The sequence below is a fragment of the Gallus gallus genome, chromosome 6, assembly GCF_016699485.2.
Source record: "Gallus gallus isolate bGalGal1 chromosome 6, bGalGal1.mat.broiler.GRCg7b, whole genome shotgun sequence".
Classification (NCBI taxonomy): Eukaryota; Metazoa; Chordata; class Aves; order Galliformes; family Phasianidae; genus Gallus; species Gallus gallus.
Window position 1 is genome coordinate 17694843 of NC_052537.1, and position 22436 is coordinate 17717278.

General features: G+C 65.8%; 3 protein-coding genes and 1 non-coding gene across 17 annotated transcripts in view; 3 read left to right on the forward strand and 1 right to left on the reverse strand.

Moving 5' to 3' along the window:
• Positions 1-487: 487 nt before the first annotated feature.
• TMEM150B (transmembrane protein 150B) lies at positions 488-4982 on the forward strand. Of its 3 annotated transcripts, none has more exons than XM_040703144.2 (7): positions 488-669; positions 1620-1667; positions 2575-2646; positions 2771-2838; positions 2993-3120; positions 3487-3664; positions 4184-4982. In XM_040703144.2, exons 1-7 carry the CDS (start codon positions 605-607, stop codon positions 4264-4266), a joined length of 642 nt encoding a protein of 213 aa, XP_040559078.1. In that variant the 5' UTR covers positions 488-604; the 3' UTR covers positions 4267-4982. The 3 variants fall into 3 exon arrangements, with proteins under 3 accessions (XP_040559078.1, XP_421633.3, XP_046799035.1); XM_421633.8 differs by having other exon boundaries at positions 4191-4982; XM_046943079.1 differs by lacking the exon at positions 488-669 and adding an exon at positions 895-1112 and having other exon boundaries at positions 4191-4982.
• Positions 4983-5112: 130 nt separating this feature from the next.
• Positions 5113-13537, forward strand: NFKB2 (nuclear factor kappa B subunit 2). Of its 10 annotated transcripts, none has more exons than XM_046942711.1 (24): positions 5113-5357; positions 6960-7116; positions 7599-7709; positions 7959-8037; positions 8209-8249; positions 8349-8447; positions 8577-8728; positions 9011-9117; positions 9210-9368; positions 9549-9653; positions 9779-9864; positions 9962-10100; positions 10184-10300; positions 10375-10560; positions 10655-10790; positions 10862-10976; positions 11160-11367; positions 11453-11622; positions 11712-11814; positions 11893-12113; positions 12307-12376; positions 12460-12650; positions 12720-12831; positions 12911-13537. In XM_046942711.1, the coding sequence occupies exons 2-24, from the start codon at positions 7072-7074 to the stop codon at positions 13033-13035; spliced, it is 2877 nt and encodes a 958-aa protein (XP_046798667.1). In that variant the 5' UTR covers positions 5113-5357; positions 6960-7071; the 3' UTR covers positions 13036-13537. The 10 variants fall into 10 exon arrangements, with proteins under 10 accessions (XP_046798667.1, XP_046798666.1, XP_046798669.1 ...); XM_046942710.1 differs by having other exon boundaries at positions 5113-5170; XM_046942713.1 differs by having other exon boundaries at positions 5113-5170; positions 12478-12650.
• On the forward strand, positions 10093-10169 carry MIR3537 (microRNA 3537). Its single transcript, NR_035351.1, is given in 1 exon segment — positions 10093-10169. It is a non-coding gene; the product is annotated as a microRNA 3537 (primary transcript).
• Positions 13368-22436, reverse strand: part of PSD (pleckstrin and Sec7 domain containing) — a 35356-nt gene continuing 26287 nt past the window's right edge. For all 3 annotated transcript variants that reach the window (XM_040703141.2, XM_046943075.1, XM_040703140.2), the window contains 7 exons: positions 18311-18354; positions 17227-17405; positions 16607-16677; positions 16312-16469; positions 15871-16015; positions 15297-15440; positions 13368-14971 (listed from right to left, as the gene is read on the reverse strand). In XM_040703141.2, coding sequence (XP_040559075.1) covers positions 14732-14971; positions 15297-15440; positions 15871-16015; positions 16312-16469; positions 16607-16677; positions 17227-17405; positions 18311-18354 — 981 coding nt within the window. In that variant the 3' untranslated portion in view covers positions 13368-14731. The remainder of the gene's footprint in view (positions 14972-15296; positions 15441-15870; positions 16016-16311; positions 16470-16606; positions 16678-17226; positions 17406-18310; positions 18355-22436) is intronic.

The following is a 22436-nucleotide window of genomic DNA, read 5'->3' on the forward strand; positions in this document are numbered from 1 at the left end:
AGGGACGGGGCAGGAGGCCGCGGTATGCGTTACACGGCTGTCACGTCTGCAGGCGGGAGGACGAGATCAGCAGCCGGGCCGCCGCGAGCCCCGCTCCCGCGTCTGCCGGTGCACGGGGAAGAGGAGGGAAGCGAGAGAGGTTCTCCCGGCCCAGCTGCTCCGCGCTGCCCCGCGCAGCCCGAGGAGCGCTGGAGCCGCGCCCGCCGTACGCGGGGGGCTACAGAGAGCATCGCTCCGGCGGGGAGGGCTCCGTGCGCGCCCGCTCCGTGCCCGCCGCCCCCCTCCCCGCCCCGCCGCTCCGCGGGCCGGCGGCGCTGCCGCCACGTGGCGTCCGGGGTCGGGCCGGGCCAGCGCCGCTCCGCGCTGCCCGCCGGGCGGGGCGGGCTCTGCCGCCGAGTGGGACCCCGCGGGGCGGAGCCGGCCCGGGCCGTCCCGTCCCGGCGCGGAGCGGCGCTGCCGACCTCGCTCCTCCCGCCCCGCTCCCGCCGCACCCGGCCCCGGCCCCTCGGCGGGCGCTGCCCATGGGGAGCGCGGCCCGTCGGCGACCCGGCAGCACGAGACCCCGCCGCTCGGCCCCGGCCCGCGGGGCGTGCCCGGCCCGGCCATGCCCGCCTGGGCTATCCTGCCCGTCATGCTGCCCGCCTTCACCATCACCGGCATGTGGATCGTGTGAGTACCCGCGGCTGCCCCCCGCCGCGCCCGTCCGCGGCTCCGGCTCGGGAGATGCGGAGTCCCGCCCGCCCCGCTGGCGGCCCGGCGCCGGGGCGCTCCGGGCAGGAGGGCTCGAGGGTTTCGTCGCTCGTGCGAGGCGCGGACTGTCACCGCTGCCGGCCCGCCCGCTCCGACTCGGCCCGAGTTGGCGGCCGTCACCTTGGCTGCCCCGAGCTCCTGGGCCGGCGGTGCGGCGCTGCGGGCGGCGGACCAGGGCTTTCCCCAGGTGAGGGCTGCCCCGCGCTTTGTCCCGCAGCTCGCTCCCCTGTTACGTGGCACCCGGGGCGACGCGGGGCTCCTCTCACCCGTGCCTTCTCTTAACTTGACCCATTCGTCCCAGCGGCTGCAGTGGCGTGAGCTGCACGGGGCTGCCGGCAGGGCTGGGCCGACCTGTGCCCGAGGTGGGACACCGTGACGAGCAAGGTGCCAGACACGGGCGGTGCCGGTGGGGCTCCCGCTGCTCACGCCTCCCGTCGCACTGCCACAGGGCTGTCTCTGTGGCGAACCCACCTCGTCCCCCATCTGCCCGCTGCCGCTTCGTCCTGGGAGCCCTGCCGGCACCGGGCTACTGCTCCGGACTGCCCTGAGCCCCTGGCAGGGGGAGTGCGGGCGGTGGGGAGGGGACAGGCGCAGTGCTGCTGGGGCACGGTGCAGCCGCCTGAGCAGCCATGGGAGCAGCCGCGGCTGCGCGGGACCCCAACAGTAGGCAGCGTCGGGGTGCTGACGAGGCCGGGCCCGTTTGGGAGCTCTGGCACAGAGCTGGGCTCGGCCGCTTACAGGGGCACGGTTCCTGCTCAGGACAGCCGGGGAAGGCAGTGCGATGCGGGCAGGGCGGTGTGCGGTGCCCCGCAGGCAGCCCCGGACCTGAGCCCGGGCTCATAGCAGTGACTCCGCTCTCGTCTCCCCAGGTACGCCATGGCGCTCTCCAACAACCACATCTGCCCCGTGCACAACTGGTAAGGCCGGGGGCGGCGGGGCCCCAGTAGCGCAGGGAGACCGTGGGTCTCCTCCAGACATCACCTGCTCTGCCCACGGGGGTGGGGTGTGGAACCACACGGGGACGCACCTCTTGCAAGGTTGAGCAGCGCGCTGCGGAGCCTTGAGAGCAGCCAAGCAGGGCTGCAGCCAGCTCCTGCTGCACGGTGGCCCGGCTTTGCTGCCGTGTGTGTGGAAACAAAACACCGAGCGTGGAAAAAGCGTGAAACGAGTGGCCAGAGAGCTGCAGAGGGCTGTGTGTCTGCATGGGCAAGGCTGAGCCCTGCTTGCTGGAGGCCATCCCGGCGGTACCGGTGAGGCTGCAGGGTGCACCCCGCTGTGCCTGGGCTGGGGATGGGCGCTGGGAAGGGACCTGTCAGCTTCTTGTGCCACCCCAAATCTGCCCAGAAAACCCAAGTTAATTCTCGCCAGAGAATTTGAAGGAGGGAAAAAAAAAAAACAAACTACTGCTGCCGTTTCCTGTCTGATGGCTTACTCTGTCTTGGGAAGAATGTGTTTGTCTCTGTGGCATAAACAGACGTTAATGATGAATAATGCTTCCGAACTTCGGGCTGCTTGCCTTAAAAAAAATGAAAAGCTCCCAAACCAAACAGCACCACAAGGGCAGGCCTTGAGGCTCCGCTCCTCGCTGGGGCTTGCGGTTGGAAAACAAAGCCACCAGTAAATGAGGAGACAGAAAACACACAGCGGGACCGGCCCAGCCCTTCCCAAACCTCCGTCCTGTTTAACCGTGCGCTGGCTGAGCCGCTTTGGCTGCAGGCGGGCGCCGTGGGCTCTGCGGCTGTGCGGTGGGGACATGGGGGTGACCCTGGAGGGGCTCCTCTCCTGGGGCCTCCGGCTCCCCAGCCCATCCATTGCTCCCTGCAGGAACTACAACCAGTCATGCGGCCTGGATAGCCCCGGCTCTTGCTGCACTCTGGATCACATCCCGCTGGTCAGGTGAGGGGCAGCGGGGGCCTGGAGGGGGGCCGGGCGGGGGCTCGGGGTCATCCTCGAGCGGGCCCCAGGGAGATCCTGCAGCCTGGTAACGCCTGCTGAGGGCTGTCCCGCCTTGTCTCCGCAGCAAGTGTGGCACCCTGCCTCCCGAGAGCTGCTTCTTCAGCCTCATCTGCAGCCTGGGCTCCTTCATGGGTGAGTGTGTGGCACCGGGCTGGGAGCGGGCGTTGTGTGATGCCAATCTGTGGGGTGCCTGCCCTGCTGGGGAGGGGGGCAGCCGTGCATCAGGGCCTGCGGTCATCAGGGTCTGCTGCCATTGGTGCAGACGGGCTCTGTCTCCATCCCACAGTGATCCTGGTGGGGCTGCTGAGGTACGCCCACGTCCTGGAGCGCGTTGGGCCATCGCTTCTCAACACCTTGGGGCTGGCTGCCGGCTGGCTCTGTGCTGCTGGGCTCACCATGGTGGGCAACTTCCAGGTAAGGCTGCGGGGTGGGAATGGGCCAGGCTGGGCCGAGATGGGGGACGGGGAGCGTAGGAGGGAGGCACGCAGGCCTGGCTGTGTCCAGCTGTTGCAGGGGGTTGTGGTGGCGGAGGACACGGGATTTGGGGTCATTCCATTCTCTCTGCTTGCCCCTTCACTCATCTCTGGGCCCTGTCCTTCTCTGGGCACTGGGGTTGCTCCTTGCTGTGGCTCTGGGCTGAGCTCTTCATCTTAGGAAGCAAATGCCGAGGCCACGGTCTGCTGCTGTCTGCTGGGTGGGGTCTGGAGGTGGTGCTGCGAGCACATCTCGGTACTGCCCCGGCCGTCCCCAGCTGACGCTCTACCCGTGCCGTGCCCGCAGGTGGACCACGCCAAGGTGCTGCACTACATTGGGGCGGGGGTGGCCTTCCCCACCAGCATGCTGTTCGTCTTCCTGCAGTCCGTCCTCACGTACCGTGCGGCCAAGACCCGCGGGCACTACTGGACCGGCCACCTGCGCAGCATCCTCACCGCCATGGCCTTCGTCACCCTCGTCTTCAGTATCCTTCTCCTGGCTCTGTGGGCCGGGCGGGGACAGGCTCCAGCCTGATGCCGTGTGGTCTGGGGGTTATGGCAGCCCAGCAGGGCTCCAGCCCCGTGCTGGGCGGAGCCGGGAACCAACTGTTTTTATTAACAGGTATTTTGAGCCCTTGGCAATGCACAGTCCGAATTAGCTATAGCAGCGTCCTGGCAGAGCTGAGGCTGACACAAGCGGAGCACAGAAGCACTTTGTGCAGGTGCCCAGCACAGGAAAACCACATCAGCCTGCAGGCAGGGCACGGCCCTTGGTCCACACTGGAGCTGCGGACTGCCTACAGGCAGGGCCCTGTGCGAGGGGCAGTGCTGTGTGGCTGCGGCTGCGCAGGGGCTGGGAGTGGGTTGGGGAGCAGCGCAGGTCACAGTGGCTGGAGGGGAGGAATTGGGGGGGAGGCCTTGGTTTTGTGGTGGTGCGATTGCTGCAGAGGGCGCTGTCCTCTGTGGGTACCTGGGGTACGGCCATGCTTTCCTTGACCAGCACGTCCTTGGGCGGTGTGTTCTTCATCCAGGAGAGCTTCGTGCTGCAGCATGTGGCCGCCCTGTGCGAGTGGGTGTTCATCATTGACGTCCTGGTCTTCTACGGCACCTTCACTTTTGAGTTCGGGGCCATCTCTACAGACACCTTTCTGGTGCTGCTGAGAGCCAGCCGGGCCCCCAAGAGCCACAAAGGGGAGGACAGCCTGCCTGGCACGGAGGGGCTGCCCATGCTCTGAGCTCCGTGCCACGAGCGTCTCCCACCCTAGTGCCTCTGGGTGCAGTGTGTGTGTGTGTGTGTGTGTGTGTGTGCACATGGTGCTCGGTGCCTGCCCTCCCACCTGGGGCTGCAGCCCATGTCCTGAAAATAGGCTGAGACTGCCTATTTTCAGCTGCCGGACACAATCAGGATCTCTCTGCCCAGTCTCTGGCCAGTGGCTTCCCTGGGATGTCTCTGCCCGTTCCACGCTCCTTATCGGCCAGCATGGGAGGCCTTGTAGGGCTGCAGCTTCTCGGGGTCTGGCCAGGGTGAGTGAGTCCTGCGTGGCCCCTGCCGTCCCCTGGGCTTGTGGGAGGGCAACGAGTGGGTGTGTGTGGACATAGAGCTACGTATATGTATATATATATGTATATATACACATACTATATAGTTTTTCCTGTCCCTCGAGAGGGGTGGTTGCTGCTGCTGTGCGCGTTGATCAGGTCGTGCTTCCCGACCAACTCACAATCGGCCTAGAACCCACCGGTATGTGTAGTTCAAAGAGGATTTTTATATATAATATATTAAAAAAACCAACACAAAAACCAGTCACCAAGTGCACGAACCATAGCAAAAAGAACTGCAGCCGCGCAGGCCGGCTGCCCTCCGCCCCGCCCCGTGTCCCCGTGTCCCTGCGGGCGGGGCGGGCCTGAAAGCCCCGGGAGGCGGGGCCGGGCCGGGACTTTCCCAGGGCAGCGGCAGCCGCGAGGGGCCGGGGGTGAGCGGCGGTCCGGAGGTGAGCGGTGGGGCGGCCGCGTTGCGCTCGGGGTCGCGGGTGGGGAAGCGCCGCCGGTTCCCGCGGGGCTCCGCCGCGCCCGTACCGCGGGGTGGGGAGCGGGGAGAGTCGGGGGGTTCGGAGCTGGCGTCCGTGCCTGCGGTCGACCCTGCCCGGAGGAAGGTCGTGCGTTTCCCTGTTGAGCTCGGTGGGTGCTGCTGCGCGCGGAAGGGCGCTGCAGGGCTGCCCCAAAGCTGCCTCCGAGGCCGATGCTGTAGTGGCGCTGCGGGCGATGCGGGGACCGGGACGGGGATGGGGCTCGGAAGGGGCTTCTGGGGGCTGCGCGGGCACACGGCAACGGGAGAGACGTGGCCGATTGGTGTGTGGCCGGGGTTTGCCCGAACAAACTCAGCTGTGATGGGAGGACTGCGCTCAGGTGGTTCCGTGTTAGAGGGAGGTGGGCAGTGGGCTGGGAGCCCGGTGGCCGTAGATGCTTATAGCTGCGACGGAACAGAGCCTGGAGTTGTGCGGAAAGCACGAGGTTGGGAATTTAGGGCCACGATTTGCGACTTTGGCATGCTCCTGGGGAGCAAAATGGCAGAGGAGCCGCCCGGGGGGGCTGCAGCACAATGCCTGTGTGCCAGGGTGGGTTGGAGTGCTCCTGCTGCATCCCGTGCTCTTGGAGCACCTTCCTGGGGCTGCTGCACATCCCTGCTGCAGGCAGGCAGACCGACACACACAGAGCTATCCTGCCTGCAGGGCGCCAGCTCAGCAGCTGTCACAGGAGGGAAGAAGCACTTGCATTGCTGGGTCACGTTCAGGAGGCTGTGGGTACAAGAGCATGACTGCACTGGGCAGTGGCAGACCTTGGCACCTGGCAGGCACCGTTCCGAGCTTTGGGAAGGCCTGAAGATACAGGGCAGAAGGGAAGTGGGCTCCCCTGGGGCCATGCAGGGGATGGGGATTGGGGCCTCCCTGCTGTTGTAGGGCTGCTGCTTGGTGTGGAGAGCGGGGCTGAGCTGTGTGACTTCCAGGAAGAAGGAAACGAAGCTGCCCATGGCCCTGCTTGTGAGCCAGGTGTTCCAGCTTCCCCTGATACATGGGCACAGGGAAGGGAAACCTCTGGAGCAAGGTATAGGCTGGCCAGAGGGCAAGTGCTGCCCTGTGATATGCCCTTGTCATGCTGCGTGCTGCAAGAAGGGCAGCGCCGAGCAAGCTGTGAAAGCCTCTCAGGAAAGGATAGAGAAAGGAGAGCTGTTGCGTGTGAAGGGCACAGTGGGTCCTTCCCATGGGCCCATTGGGCATGGTGGGGGGCTGTCCCACTATGCTGTGGTGGAGGGATATTCTTCCCCTCCTTCATCTCTGTGACATCCATGCCAACAACTCCGGGGGCTGCGGGTGCAGGGGTAGGATCCCAAGCAGGTGCAGTGCTCCCCACCAGTGCAGGGCCAAGAACGTGCTGTGTTCTTGGGCTCTGGGAACGGCCTGAGGAAGGTCCTCCGGCCCCACACCTGGGCTAAGACACGGCCTTGGCCGCACCTGCGGGCAGCGACACAGGGCATCCCCTGGAGGCCCAAGGGGCCGGAGAATCTCCTGGAAGAAGCGCTTTTCAGCTTCCGAAGAACATGAGTCACGCACGAGCTGAACAATCCCCTTCCTTCCCCTGTCTCCCACACACCCAAAATCCCCCGAGCGGGATCTGCAGCGGCCACTGATTCAGAAAATCATGGTATGAGGGCACGGCGGACTCAAATATCATCTTTTTTTTTTTTTTTTTTTTTTTTTTTCCTTTCCTTCCTTGCTCGGTCAGGAGAAGGGATGTGGAGGAAGCGATCTCACCCCGCGCTGCCCTGACCCTGCCCTCCGCCCGAACTCCGTGACGATTCCCTGCGGCAAACCCTGACCCGGCGGTGCCCGCGGCGATGCTGGGACTGGACGGGCTGCTGCGGCCGGCCGCCTCCGGCACGGTGAGTCGAGGGCGCGGGTGTCGGGGTGGGCGCCGGGAGAGTGGGAAAGAGACGGGAAAGATGGGAACGCGGGTGGCGGCCGCCGCCCGCGGCCACCCGCAGGGGAGGACGCAGGGCCGCTCTCGCGCGGAACGCGGCGCGGCGGCGGGGAGCCGCTCCGTGCCCCGCCCGGGACGCGCCGCGGGGCAGCGCCGAGCCGCGGGTGGAGCGCCCCTCCGGGCGCGGGGCCGTGCCCCGGAGGCGCCGTCGGGATTTCCAGTCCTCCCGGGGCTGCCCCCGCGGGGCCCCGCCGCTGACTGATTGCGATCCTCCCGCTCCGGGCCCAAAACTCCCCGGGTGTTTCGGGAGGGATGGAAGCGGTTCGCCCCGCGCCCGAACCCCCGCGCCGCCCCCGCCGTGCCGCGGGGCCGTGCCGAGCCGGCGGGGCGGGGCGGGGCGGTGACGCGCGGGGCCGTCATTTCCCGGCTCCGCGGGGTTTCTAGGGACTTTCCGGAGCGGCGTGCCTTCCTGCCGCCGCCGGCCCCGCTCAGCGCCCGCTCTTCCCGCAGGCCGGCGGCCGGCCCCGCGGCGACATGGACGAGCACTTCCAGCCCGTGAGTGCGGCCGGGGGGGTCCCGCGGGGTGCCGTCTGTCCGCTTGTGTGCACGCGTGCCGTCCGGCCGCCCGTCTGTCCGCCCGTCTGTCCCTCTGCTCGGGCTGGGGTCGGCGGCGGACCCCGGGTGGGGAGCGGGTGGGCTTTCTGTGCCTGCTGCCGCTCATCCCCGGGAGGCGGGGAGGCACGCGGGGTCTGCTGCCGGCCGGGGGAGCCCAGCCCTGCAGCTCACGCTGCCCTCCCCTCCCAGTGCCTGGATGGGATTGACTACGATGACTTCAGCTTCGGCTCGCACATGGTGGAGCAGAAGGAGCCCCTGATGGAGACAGGTAAGGGCTGCGTCCCCTTGGGTGGCTCCCAGCAGTGGCCCCGTGTTCCCCCGTCCCCGGTGTGGGCTGGCTGGGAGCCCAGCCCTGCGCTCCAGAGCGGGGCTGTGCCGCCTGGCTCCGCTGCGCCCCGTCTGCTGGGGCTCACCGGTGCCTCTTCTCTTTGCCCTCCAGCAGTCGGGCCCTACCTGGTCATCATCGAGCAGCCGAAGCAGGTGAGGGTGGCGCTCAGGCGAGAGCAGGCGGAGCTGTCACCGCCGCGGGGCGCCTTCCCGGTGCTGCCCTCAGGCTGAGCTCCGCTTTGCTTTCCGCAGCGGGGCTTCCGATTTCGGTATGGCTGCGAGGGCCCTTCTCACGGGGGGCTGCCAGGTGCCTCCAGCGAGAAGGGGCACAAGACCTATCCCACCGTCAAGGTGAGCACCGCGCTGCCGCGGCCCTGGGAGTGCACGCCGGGGCCGGGACGACGCTCGGAGGAGGGATGTGTGCCAGGCGCTAAGGAGCCCCAGGTCCGGCTTTGTGCCTCAGCTCCCTCCTCCCCGCAGATCTGCAACTACGAGGGGATGGCGCGCATCGAGGTGGATCTGGTGACGCACAGCGACCCTCCGCGTGTGCACGCGCACAGCCTGGTGGGCAAGCAGTGCAACGAGGCCGGCAACTGCGTCGCCATCGTGGGGCCCAAAGACATGACGGCACAGTGCGTGTGGGGAGTTTTCTGAGGTCTGCGGGAGTGGGGCGGGAGCTGCGTGCGCTCTGTTGCAGCGCACAGAGTTCCCTGTGGGTCCCGTAAATGCAGCCCCTGTGCTGGCCCAGCTGGCTTCCGTTTGCTGCATCCCCTCCGGCCCTGCAGGTCCCCACCATGGCTGTTGGAGTCCTCTCTTCTGGGCTCCTCTCTCCCTGTGGCCCTGCACCGCCGCCCCCCATGCCGTGCCACTGCCTGCTGCTTGGCTCTGTGCTGACTGTGGGCTCTCCCGGGCAGGTTCAGCAACCTGGGTGTGCTCCACGTCACCAAGAAGAACATGATGGAGATCATGAAGGAGAAGCTGAAGAAGCAGAAGACGCGCAACACAAATGGGCTGCTGACAGGTGAGGGCTGCGTGGGGTGGGGCGGTGGGGTCATGCAGCATGGGGCAGCTGCCGGGCTGGGCACAGTGTGTACGACAGCACCCCCCCTGCAGAAGCTGAGCTGCGTGAGATCGAGCTGGAGGCCAAGGAGCTGAAGAAGGTGATGGACCTGAGCATCGTGCGGCTGCGCTTCACCGCTTACCTCCGTGACAGCAGTGGGAACTTCACTCTGGCACTACAGCCCGTCATCTCTGACCCCATCCATGACAGCAGTGAGCACGGGGCTGCTGTGACGGGGACGTGGGGGGCCTCTCTGCATGGGGCGGTGGTGCTCTGAGTGTGCTGCTGCAAGCTGGGTGTTTACCGAGTGTGTGAGTGGGTGGGTGGCTCCATTTCGACCCCCCTAGGCTCTTAGTGCTCCGTGGGGCTCCCAACACCTCTGTGCCCCACAGAGTCCCCCGGCGCTTCCAACCTGAAGATCTCGCGGATGGACAAGACTGCGGGCTCAGTGCGGGGTGGGGACGAGGTGTACCTGCTGTGCGACAAGGTGCAGAAAGGTAAAGGGCTGCGGCTCTCGAGACGGGCTGCAGCCAAGCAGACGTGAGCCCCGTGGCCGTGGGTGGCTGTGTCCCTGCGGCCAGGCAGCAGGGCAGGCGGTGCCCTGAGTCCCTTTCCTCCCCAGATGACATTGAGGTGCGGTTCTATGAGGATGACGAGAACGGCTGGCAGGCCTTCGGGGACTTCTCCCCCACGGACGTACACAAGCAGGTGCAGGGGGACGGCGCGAGTGGGTGCCTGTGGGGTGGGCAGACCCATCTCAGGTTGCAGGCCAGAGCAGGGCCCAGCACTGTCCTCCTGTCCGCAGTACGCCATCGTCTTCCGCACGCCCCCCTACCACAAGCCCAAAATTGACCGTCCTGTCACCGTGTTCCTGCAACTGAAGCGGAAGCGCGGTGGGGACGTCAGCGACTCCAAGCAGTTCACCTATTACCCTGTGGTGGAGGGTGAGTGCTGTAGGATGGGGCTCCCGGCCCTACGGCTGGGCTGCTCCCCTGCCCCTCACCCCCTTCCCCGTCCCTCCCTGCAGATAAGGAGGAGGTGGAGCGGAAGCGCAAGAAGGTGCTGCCTCAGTTTCCCCAGCACTTCGGCGGGGGCTCACACATGGGGGGTGCCGGCGGTGCTGGGGGCTTTGGGGCAGGAGGAGGTGAGTGGGAACGCCCCGCACCCTGTGCTGCCAGCCCGGCCTGACCCGGCCCTGACCCGGCCTTTGCTCCACAGGCGGTAACCTCAGCTTTCCTTACTCATCTGGACTGGGCTACAACAACCTCTACTCCTCCAGCCCGCACCCTGTGGGGGGTGGGTACCAGGGCGGCGTGCAGATGAAGGCTGCCAGCGAGAGCGGGGATGGAGATGACAGACAGGCGCCCACAGAAAGTACCTATTGCAGGGAGCTGCAGCGGCACGGTATGAGGGCTCGGGCTGGAGGCTGTACCTGGGGGGCCCGTGGGAGTGTGGAACCCAGAGCCCTCTGGGGTTGATGTCCTGCCTTGCCCTGCAGCCCACTTGTGCCACCTGTGGCTGCTGGCACGCCGCAACGCCCATGCCCTGCTGGACTACTCGGTGACTGCTGACCCCCGCATGCTGCTGGCCGTGCAGAGGCACCTGGCTGCCTCGCAGGATGAGAATGGGGACACGTGAGTGCTTGGGGCTGGGGGGGGGGGACCTGGGGCCATGGAGCTGGTGTGAGGGCTGTCTTCTTTTGCAGGCCCTTGCACCTCGCCATCATCCATGAGCAGACGGCTGTGATCAAGCAGCTAATTGAGGTGGTGGTCAGCATCCCTAGCCAGCAGATCATTAACATCACCAACAACTTGCAGCAGGTACTGGGTTCCTGGGCAGCACTGTCACATTGTCACAGAGAAGGGGTGGGGGGGGGTGCCTTTCTGAGCCTTGCTCCTGTGTCCGGACCTGGAGCTGCAGCTGCCCCATGGTGATGCCATGCATGAGGGGTTGGGGCTGTGCTGGGACGGGCCCGTTGCTGTGATGGTGCTTCTGTCCCACAGACGCCACTGCACCTGGCGGTCATCACCAAGCAGCCCCAGGTGGTGCAGCTCCTGCTGCAGGCCCACGCCAACCCCACCCTGCTGGACCGCTACGGCAACTCCCTGCTGCACCTGGCACTGCAGGCGGCTGATGAGGAGATGCTGCGGATGCTGCTGGCCCACCTGGGCTCGGCCACTCCCTACCTGCTGCACCTGCCCAACTTCCAGGGTGAGCAGGGTGGGGAGGGAAGGGGCCACGTTGGAGAAAGGCCCCGGTGCCACAGGAGGGTGCTGAGCCGGTGCCGCTGCCACAGGTCTCCTGCCCGTACACCTGGCTGTGAAGGCGAAGAGCCCGGCCTGCTTGGACCTGCTGGTCAGGAAGGGTGCGGATGTGAACGGCGTGGAGAGGCAGGGTGGCAGGACCCCGCTGCACCTGGCCGTGGAGATGGAGAACCTCAACATGGCCACGCACCTGGTGAAGAAGGTAGGTAGGGGCTGGTTCCTCACCGTGGGGTGGGGGCAGAGGTGAAGGCACGGCCCCCTCCTTGTGGCCTCACGCTTTTTTTCCTGTAGCTGGGAGCAAATGTCAACAGCCGGACCTTTGCCGGGAACACCCCCCTGCACCTGGCTGCCGGCCTGGGCTCCCCAACCCTCACCAAACTGCTGCTTAAAGCAGGTAAGGTGCAGCCCTGCCCCGCTGCTGGCTGCCGCGAGCAGCCCCTGCCCTCGGGGCTCAACCCGGACCTTCTGACAGGGGCAGATGTGCAGCGTGAGAACGACGAGCCCGTCAGCCCCTCCTCGTCAGAGGCCAGCAGCGACACGGATGGCGACCCCGAGGAGCAGGAGCAGGAGCAGGCCATGGAGCTGGGAGAGCCGGCTCTGAGCCCCCATCCCACCCCCGAGGAGGAGCAGGAGGAGGCGGGGCCCCGGCAGCGCCGCTGCCACACAGCCCTGGACCTGACCCGGAGCCAGAAGGTGTGCGGGGGTGCAGCCCGGGTGGGGGCCGTGGGGTTGGATCTCCAGGAGGCGTGGGGGGCAGGGCCAAGCCAGGAGATCCGCCACGGTTGGCACCAGCCTGGCACCTCTCCACGTTGCAGGCCCTGTGGGGCTCTGAGGAGCGTTGGCTGGCGCTCGGGGTGATGCTCACATCCCTTCGTGTGCCCTGCAGGTGCGGGACATCCTGCTGCAGGCCTCCCAGCCGCGCCCCGATACTGAGCTGCCCACCGCCCCCCGGCCAGGTGAGCAGCCCTGCTGCAGGCACGGTGGGGCCAGGATTCCCTCCCCGCCCCCTGCGGCAACAGGGACAGATGGTGTGTGATAGGGGTACGTGTCCCCACAGGGAACGTGCTGTCTCTGGACAGCGATGCGCTGCAGGGGCTGGAGCAGCTGCTGAATCAGGACGGCAGCGGGTCGGACTGGATGGAGCTGGCCAAGAGGCTGGGGCTCTGCAGCCTTGTGGAGACCTACAAGGACACCCCTTCGCCCAGCGTCAGCCTGCTGCGCAGCTATGAGGTCAGGGCCGGCCCCTATCCCTGTGCTGTTCCCTCTGTGTGTCCCCTGCTCACCGTGTTCTCCCTGCAGCTGGCCGGGGGCAGCCTTGGGGGGCTGCTGGAGGCTCTGGACTCCATGGGGCTGCGCGGAGCTGTCAGAATGCTGCGCAAACCCGAGCCGCTGGAGAAGCTGCAGAGCACAGGTGCGGGACTGCGGGACGGGGCGGGGGGGGGGCGCTGCTTTCAGCCCTCGCGGCTGACGGCCCTGGGCTTGCCTTGCAGAGGTCAAGGAAGACAGTGCCTATGGGAGCGAGTCGGTGGAGGAGGAGCAGGCGGCCGCCCTGAAGCCGAGGCCGGTGCCAGAGGGCGAGCTGCCCCACAGCCAGCAGCAGCAGCAGGTGCACTGAGGGGCCGGGGGGGCCGCGCCGCCCCCCGCCCCGCCCCTCCCACACAAGTGCCTTCTGGACTGGGGGCTGCGCTGCAGCCCGGCTGCCCTGCTGCTGAGGGCCGGGACACGGCGCGCCCGGCCCCGCTCTGCTCTTATTTAACGGTCCCGCGCCTGGTGAATAAAAGGGGACACGGCTTCCCTTAGCCTCAGCCCTCCGCGTTTGCCGCAGCCCAGAGAGACGCAGGGAGAGCCGGCAGCCCGTGTGCCCCCTCGGCATCGCCCCAAGTGCCCGCGCTGTCCCCGGTACCGCTTCTGGGCTACCTGGGGGAGAAACCACAGCGCACCAAGAACTGAAGAGCAAGTTTTACTTCAGTAACCGACAGAAGCAGCTGTACAAAGGTTTTTCTCCCCCTGAGCCACCTGGGGCAAGGGTGGAATTTTTTTTTTCCTTTTTTTCTTTTTTTTTTTTTTTTTTTTTTGCAATAGACTCAAAAGAGCAGAATAAAAAGTTTGACACATTCGCAAAGTGCTGAAACTGGCGAGGTCTGACGCACCAGGAACAGCGGCAGCCTCCAGCCCCACTGCCAGCCCCGTCTCCGTCTGTCCCCAGCGCTCCTGCGGCCGTGCGAGCACCAGCCTTTGCTCCAAGTGTCCTCTGGCTACGCTCAGCCTGTGGGCACGCCTGGGAACCGAGAGAGCCTGCAGCCACAGAGCAGGCTCCAGCCTCTGCTCCTCCTCCTATTGTTGACCGGCACTCAGCTTTGCATCCTCCAAGGCCCTCGCGATGCTTTGGACAAGTGGCACTGGAAGGAAAGCCCCCGTCTCTCCATCCCCCGCCCTATACCCACCTCTGCCCACTGCACGCCCAGGGCCGCGTCCAGACTGTGGGGCTGTGCCCACGTTTGCAAAGAGCCAGCATGCAGGCACTGCTGCTCGGCCGCAGGGCTCTGCGGGAGGGCTGCTGGTGCAGGGCGGGGGCTCACAGCACAGCGGTGATGCTCAGCTCACTGCCTGGGGGGGTTCTGTGTCCTCCCTTGAGTCCGTGTAAAAACATTTCCCCCCGGAAGTGCACAGTCTACAGGACGTGGCTGAGTTTGGTGCACTGTTCTTCTGTTTGTTGGTTTTTGTTTTTTTAAATAGTTCCCAAAAAGCATCAAAATTAGCCCCCCAAAAAACTCCCCGGTGGTCAGCTCGATCTGGTACTAAAAAGTGCAAAACTGTATCACAAAAACCATCCAAAAGTTGTAAGAAAGCAAGAGGCGTGGGGGCAGGGGAGAGGGAGCCCTGGGTCCCCCCAGCCCTTGGGGTTGGGGCCGGGGATGGCTCCGTCCCACATGGCATAATGGAGCTGGAGGAAAGCAGCCGCCGGCCGTGCTGCAGTTTTACACCGAGGAAAGTAGCCCAGTCGGGGTGTCGGTCCCTGCCCCTCCCCGGGGTGGGGAGCTGGAGGGGAGCCTGCAGCCAAGCGCAGAACGAGGGGAGCAGGAACGAGTCCATGGGGCAGCTCCGGCCTGCGGCCCCTTGGTCCTGCCCTGCGTCTGTCTCCGGCCCAGGGGCCGCCGGAATGCTGCTGCTGGTGGCTGAGTACGGCTGTCCCCACCGCGGCGCGTGCCCCTGGAGGACGGACTCATGCAGGGTCCCAGCAGGAACGTGGCACCCACCCGGCGCCCTCGGGCAGGGTCGGAGCTGCAGCGCAGGCGGCTGATGCCCCCGGCTTATGATTTCTGGGGGTGTCCGGGGGGCTGGCGGCCGGCACGCTCTGAGACGTTGCGCTTCACCTTGGTGCCCGTGCCGGAGGGCTCGGCGTTCAGCGACGGGCTGGAGCGGGATTTTTTCAGGCCGTCATCCTCACCGCCCGCTGCGTCAAAGAGCGTGGACTCAAACGCCGCCAGGTCCTCGGAGCCAGCCTTCAGCTTGGCCCGCAGCAGCATGGCGTAGGTGCCGTAGCGGGATTTCTGGGGGCAGAGCGCAGCAAAGAGAGCGGTGGGGTAGCGGGGCACTGCCTTTTCCGCCAGCAGCCTGCGGGGTGCTTCTGGGCCCTCCACCGCAGCCTGAAGGTGCAGTGCCTGCTTCCTACCAGAGGCACAGCGAGCTGAGGCACAGCCCGTCCAGCCCCACCCCTGGGAGCCCCTTACCCACACTGGGGAGCTGCGCTCCCAGCAAAGCATCGCAGCAGTGCCAGAGGGACCCAACGCAATCCGGCCGAAGGGGCAGAAGAGATCCCTGTGACCTGGTGGTGGCCCAGAGCCGGCACAGGGGCCAAAGGTCTGCCCTGCTCACCTCGAACTCCAGGTACTCCTCCTTCTGCTTCAGCTCCTCGTACTCCTTGCCCTTCACCTTCTTATCTGGCAGTGAGGAGCGGTGCTCCAGCAGCTCCGCTGACATCGTCTTGAATTTGGTCTCATGGCTCTTCACTTGCTCGTCCTGGGGACAGGTGACAATGTCAGCACGCCACTGCCCTCACTCCAGGGCTGGCGTGGTTCTCCCCTCCTGGATACAGCCAGGAGCTCAGCTGCCGCTCACAGTCTTCTAAACACTGCAGGCCAAAGCGCAGGCCCTTTGGGGAGGTCTCCTGCTCTTGGTGGGCTGGCTGCAGCCTTAGAGAGAAATTAATCCCCTCTAAAACTAGGCTGTTTTTTTTTTTTGTTTTTTTTTTTTAATCCTTTCTGCTCTATGAATAACTGCAGTGGCACGAGCGAGAGCCAGCTAATCCCCTGCCCGGGCTCCTGTCAAGGTCCTGCCGTGACGCAGGTCCTCCCCCATCGGTGCAGGTAGGTGGCCACGTGTGCCTCCACGCCCTGGCACCGCCTTTCACCCCGTACCTCTCCCAGCACAGCCCCCGCTCCCGGCCCACCTGGGACAGCCGGGTGCAGGAGCTGGGGAGCAGCGGGCGGCTGAACTTCTTCTGGGAGCCAATGGCGGCGGGGAAGGGGGGTGCGGAGAACATGGCTGCCACCACGTTGATGCGTGTGATCCACGAGTGCATCTGCTCGGAGTTCCTGGGGAGAAAGGCCAAGCGTGGCACCGCGTGCTCTCCCCGCCAGTCTCGGCACACCAAGGCCCTGTTCTGCAGAGCCGCCCAGTGCTCCCAGCTGGCCCCAGCTCTGCCCCAGCAGTGCACGGCCTCAAGCCCACCGGAGCAGAGGAGACAAGCTGGGCAATGCCCAGGAACAGCATCAGCTCCTCTCCCTTCTAGAAAGGGCCAGGATGTGAAATTTAGTTCATTCCACTTGCTACCACCAGCAATGAGCATAGCTCGCCCCGCCAAGCCCCACTGTGGGCCCTGGGGACTCACTGTGCTTGGAAGAGAAAGACCCTCCAGTCGGCTGTCCTGAGGTAGAAGACGTTGGGCCTCTTGATGTAGTCTAATGCCTGCACGGCAAGCGAGTGGTGGATGCTAATGGCGTTCTTCAGCTCCTCTTCTGCCAGCGCCTTCCCCGGCTTGTACTCCTCCTGCAGGGCACCGGGCGCTTCAGAGCCGGCCAAGGGCTGCTCCCGCCACAACCCAGCACCACTAGAGGCTGGCCTCCAGCTGAGCCCCGGGGGCAGGGCCCCAGCCCGTAGCCCCACGCAACCACAGCGCTCCTCACCTTCTGCAGGTAGAGAATCATCCCCTTCAGGATGGCGTGGAAGGGCTTCCAGCCGCGCTTCCCTCGGGGCGCTGTGGGAGAGGAGAGCAGCCCATGGATCACCCCCCCATGAGCCGTGCCACGCTACACGTCACCCCGCCCTGGGGACGTGCAGCACGCCTGCACCGTCCCCGTGCACCTGAGCCCATGCTGGGCACGTGGTCGGCAGATGGGGCTGCAGGGGGGGCTACGTGCCTGGGGATGGGGACAGAACGCTGCCACACGCCAGGTAACGCCGGCAGCGCCTGATCGGATCAAGGTGGCATTAGGCAGCTGGGGCTTAAGGAGGATTTTGCAGTGGGAATGGGGAACATGCCTGGCAGCGCAGAACCTGCGGCACGCTTGCAGCACTGCGGGACGCCTCAGCACGCACCCCCGGCTCTCCCAGCACCGCAGGAAGGGAGAGCCCTTCAGCCCCCAGCCTGGGAGTGAATCGCCCACCGCAGCCTGATGCACGTGGAGGAGGGCTGATGCTGCAGGCAGGCTTGGTGCTATGTGCAGACCGCACAGGGTGACCCCTGCCCTTCTCCCCCTGTCAGGGGTCCTGCAGCTCTCCAGTGCCCCCCTCCCCAGACACCTACTTTTCTTGCAGTCGGGATCGGCGTGAATCTTGCGCACTAACAGTCCGTGCTTGTAGGTGGCGATGCTGGAGTCCTGGGAGAAGTCCAGGAAGGGGTTACTGCAGCTGCTGATGCGTTTGATGGACTTAGGTTTGGGGTCAGCCAGCTCTGAAAGGGACTTCCTCAGCTCCTCCTCATCTCTGCCAGGTATAGATTTGGTTAGGCGAGTGTCTGTGACCTTGCTGGGGACAGCAAACGTCAAACCTCCCACTCGCAGGCCAGGCTGAGCAGTTTGCTGTCACCACTGAAGAGCATCCTGCAACCCAGCCCAGCCTTCGTGCCCCTGCCCTGTGAGGCCGGCAGCTGCGCTGCTACGGAACGAGCCTTAAGGGGCTCTGCCGCTGCTCCTGGCTGAGGGGACCTGTCCTCGGGAGCGAGCAGCCTTTGTGCTGCCGGCCTGGCTGCTGAGCAGTGCTTCACACCTCTCAGCCCACCCTGCAGGGCAGCACACCTCGCTCGCACCCTCCCTGCCAACAATGTCCCCTCGCCCTCCGGGCCGCATTGCTTCCCTCCCCCGCCCCAGCACGGAGCTGTGGGAGCCCGGAGCTGCGGCCTCCCCCCTCCCTCGTAACCGTTCGCTGCTAATTAAACCCCTCAGCATCTGCCGGCGTCTCCATGGCAGCAGCCCGAGCGCATTGGCTCAGCGCTGGCGGAACCGCCGGGCTGATTAATCCCCGCAGCGCGGGCGCTGCCGCTCCTGCTGCTGGAGATGGCAGCTGTAGGCGAAGGTGCGGGCGCCCGGGCACAGCCACGGGGCTGCCTGCTCCGACCCCGGGCACGGCTGCCTGGGCGCACAGCAAGGCACGGCGCAGCCACGGCTGCGGGAGCTGCCCCCGGGGCCCCATCGCGGTGCTGTGCTGGGGCAGAGGGCTGGCACCCACCGCAGCTCCCTGGGCACCTCCATCCCTACCCCGCACCCCCTCTCCCCGCCACAGCCTCTGGGTAGTGGGACGCTCTGGGTCCGGGGTGAGGAGGCCACCACGCCATCGGGGTGACCCCAGCACCTGCCGGGCCTGTACAGCCAGTCTCCCCATGGGATGCTCACATGGCCCACTGCAGCTTCTCGTTCTTGATGGAGCCATACAGCGCCTGTGGAGAGAGGAGCGGGGGTTGGGTCAGGGGAGCTGCTGTGGGGACTAGAGGTTAAGGCAACCCCAGGGCAGCCCATCCTGCACACAGCCCTTCCTTTCTGGCACTGGAGCTGACAGCCAGGCCCCCGTTCTGCACATACTAGGGCTTACAGATAATTTCTGGGCACTGCAGGACCCCCAGCCAGGGCATGCATGGGGCACTGTGCTGAGGCGCGGCCCAGGCTGTCACCCCTGTGCTTCCCTCCTCCTGCATCCGCCCAGGGCAGTGGCAAAGAGTGAGCAGCATGAGTTTTGGCAAACACATCCAGGCCATCAAAGAGCTGCTTCTCCCTGCTCCAGGGTGAACTGGGCTGGCCAAACAGACAGCTTTCAGGCCCAGGACAGAGAGCCTTTGGTTTGGGGCAGCTCTGCAGAACATCAGACTTTGCTAGGGCCTCCAGCACTCCTGCATCCCTACAGCAGGCAGCAGCCGCCCAACACAATTTGTCCTCTTGCACTTGTGGGCACCCCCAGGCCCCGGGAGCACAGTTACACTTCGGTGGGGACTTCAGCGACGTCTGGTATCTGCTCCGTGTGGGATTTGCAGCCCCCAGCACACCTATTCAGGAGCGCTGCAGAGATCTGGTGGCTATCTGAGAAAAGATGACCAGCACCTACCCCAGGGTGCTGCAGACTGCCCACCCTCTCTTCCCAGGGCCTCCACACTCTCTGACCCTTGCCGAGTTCAGCAAGGCAGGGCCCCGTGCCTGTGATTCAGCTGGGAAAAAAAGCGTAGTCCATCTGCAGATGGATCTGAGGCTGCGTTCCCAAGCGCCTGTCCAGCCCCAGCTGGGTGCAAGCCACAGGCACTCAGCCCAGCCCTATAGCACAAGAGGCTCTGGTGTGGGTTCCCAGCAGCGTTCGCTCAGCACTCCAGAACAAGGAGCAAGACAGGTCTGGAAGGCATCATCCTCAGAGGAAGATAATCGAGTTGTGCACAGACTGTTCAGGCAGCTGTCAACATCCATCTCTTGGCCAGAGACTGCTGGGGAGAGAGCTCGCTGGTGGCTGATAAAGTACAACTGCGGGCTCACAGGGACCCTGCCAACAAACCCAGCAGCATCTGGGGAAGGCAAATCCATCATCCCCGAGATGTGCAGTGGCCAGAGCGGAAGAGGGACTGGGATTATCACGTGTGTTCTGCTCGGGGAAGCACTGGCCCAGCACCAGCTTGTTTTGCAGATGAGAGGACCTCCCTGTCTGCAGGCAAAAAGCAGGGTTGGCTGCTCCGGGGAAGGCAGCAGCCCGCAGGAGAGGCACAGCCACAGTGCCCCGGGGCAGCTTGTACCCAGTTTTGTTCGTGCTGCCCAGGGAGGAGCAGGGGACAGGCAGGAGATGGAAGCAGGCTTCTGAGGAGCAATATGGGCAATACGGAATTGCCACGGGGAGCAGGAGGGATGGGATCTCACAGATGGAAAGCAGCTGAGAGGGACTAAGAACAACAGAAACAAAAATAATAGAAAAACAGCACAGAGAAGTGGAGTGCTGAGCTGGTGGGAACACACTTGGGGAGCAGTTCTGAAAGAGCAATGACTGCACAGTGCTGGAGAGCAGCACAGCGGGGCAGCACTACAAAAACACGGGCTCTGGGACTACATAGGAACACTTCAAAGGACGACCTGACTGGTGGCTTCAGAAGGCTCCCACAGCCCCACTACAAGCACCGGGAGCATCCCACGAGCCTGCTGTGGGCAGGAGCTGCTGAGCAGCCTCAGACACCGGGCCGTGGGCTTGAAGCGCTCCTGCACCGGGGGAGCACACAACTGTGAGGTGAGGAGGAGAGGACAGCACAAAACCTGCACTGGGATCTTGTACCGGGGCTCTGCTGGGGCTCTGCCTGCTGACCGCCACTCCCATCAGGCAGCGGCGTCATGCCTGGAGGAGACAAACGTGGTGAGCTCAGCCCAGCTCTGAGCTCTGCACCACGCTGCCCGTTGCTGCTCTCTGCTCCCGCTGCCTGCCCATCACTGAGTCCCAGGCTCTGTGATGCAGGACCCCTTCGATGGGGCAGAGTGGGCTCTGCAGCCCAGCTCCCCACGGCTGTCAGCACAGACCACGGCACTGCAGCTCGTCACTGCAGGTCCCTCTCTCCTGGCCGTCTTTGCTCCATGGATTCATTTCCAAGGAGGCAAATGATGGCACTTTTTGGCATGGCTGAATTTGTGAGTGCTGCCCAGGAGAAAGCGGGGTGCTGGCGGGGAACTGGCCCTGTGCCACCGAGGCTGACCTGAAGCAGAGGTTTTTGCTGTCTGTTTTGTTGCCATCGCAGGGTTATGAGCTCATTGCTGCAGCACGCAGGGTAAGGCAGCAAGCCCTGCCTTAGACATGCGCAACACCAGAGAGACCCAGGGATGTACTGCTCCAGTGGGACTGCCGATGGAACCAGCACATCTTCCTTCAGTGACCACCAAAAAGGGGCTGGCAGGATGTGCCCAGGTACTGCTCCAGCACGCATCTGCAGTGGGGTGTGCAGGCTGCACCGGCAAGGAGCAGCATCCTCACACAGGGATAGCTTGGCTGCACAAACAGCCCTCTCCTCATCCGTCTGTCTCAGAGCAGTGCAGAGCGGGGGAGATTCAGTGCTGGCATGGGAGCAGGGCAGCAGGTGATCCTGGATGCAGTGTTGGGACAGATGGGACTGCAGTGAGGGTTGCAGCCCAGCGTATCCCTAACAGAGAAGTGGTGTGACGTTCTGCACAGCAGTGTGATGTTCTGCACAAGAGACCTCACAGCCATAGAGCGCCCTCCTGCAGGCACTCTGCCTCTCTTGGGCATATCACTACGAGAGCTCAATCACGGCTTTCCCCAACTTTTCCACAGCAAAGTTCCTTTCCCCACACCGAGCTCCAAGGCTGTGCTGAGCGCTCCGGGCACGCAGATGCCTCGGCTGTGCCAATACGCACGGCACGGTCACATGGGGATGTATGGCTGTACTGCTCCAGGCCATCACCCTGCGGACACCCCGCCGTCCGCCCCGCGGGCACAGACCGCGCTCAGCAACGCGGCCACCTGCGGCACCCCGTGCCCCCGCCCCCCTCGGTCCCTCGCACCGAGGAGCAGCTCCCCTCCGACCGCCGTTTCCATCCGAGTGCGTCACAACCTCGTGCTGCCCCCAGACCGCCGCGATGGCCGGCTCCGCTCCTGCCCGGCACGGCGGTGCGTGCCCAGCGCCAGCCCCGCCACCTCTGCCCACCGAGCACGGCGGCAAACCGGCCTAACTCCCCGAAGCCGACGCCAACTGACGGCGAGCGCGCTCCCGGCGGCCAGCAGCCCATTTTTCCCGACCGGAGCCCCTCCTTCTCCCCTGCTCTCGGCTCGGAACGGGACCGCGGCGCCGCAGCCCGCAACGCGCACCGTGCGCGGCTCGGCCGGGCGGTAGGGCAGCCCCCAGCGGCACCGCTCTGCCCCCGATCCTCCCCGCGCGACGTCTCCGACCCCGCCGCCGCGCAATGTCCCGCCGCAATGTCACGCAGCCCGGGGGCCGCGGGCACCGGGCACGGCCCCGCCGCAGCGCGGCGCCTGGAGATCCGCGCCGCGCCCGTCCGCGCTCGTGCTGCCGCGGAACCCCGGCGCCGCGCGGCCCGCCCGGCGCTTACCGGCTTCTTCTTGCGGCGGCTCTGGAGCCGGCTGACCACCAGGTCGGTGTACAGCACCGGTTTCAGGGTGCGGGAGCGCTGGGGCCAGCCGTAGCAGAAGGTCTCCACGCCGCGGTAGTTGCGCCCGTAGCGCACGGAGCACATGGAGCGGGACCGCATGCGGCCCGCGCTGCTGTTGATGCTGTTGACGCCGATCATGGTGCCGGTGCCGGCGGCGGCGGGGGCGGCCCTGCCCCGTCCTGCCCTGCCCCGCCCGGCCCCCCGCACCCGCGGCCCGCTCCCCGCCGCCGCCGCCGCCGCCTGTTGAAGCCGGGCCGGGCCGGGCAGGGCTCGGCGGCTGCAGCCCGCGGGAGGCGGCTCCCCGCCCCGCCCCGCCCGCCGCAGCCAATGGCGGCCCCGCGGCGGGGAACGGGGAGAGGAGAGCGGGGCCCGACCGAGCCCAGCC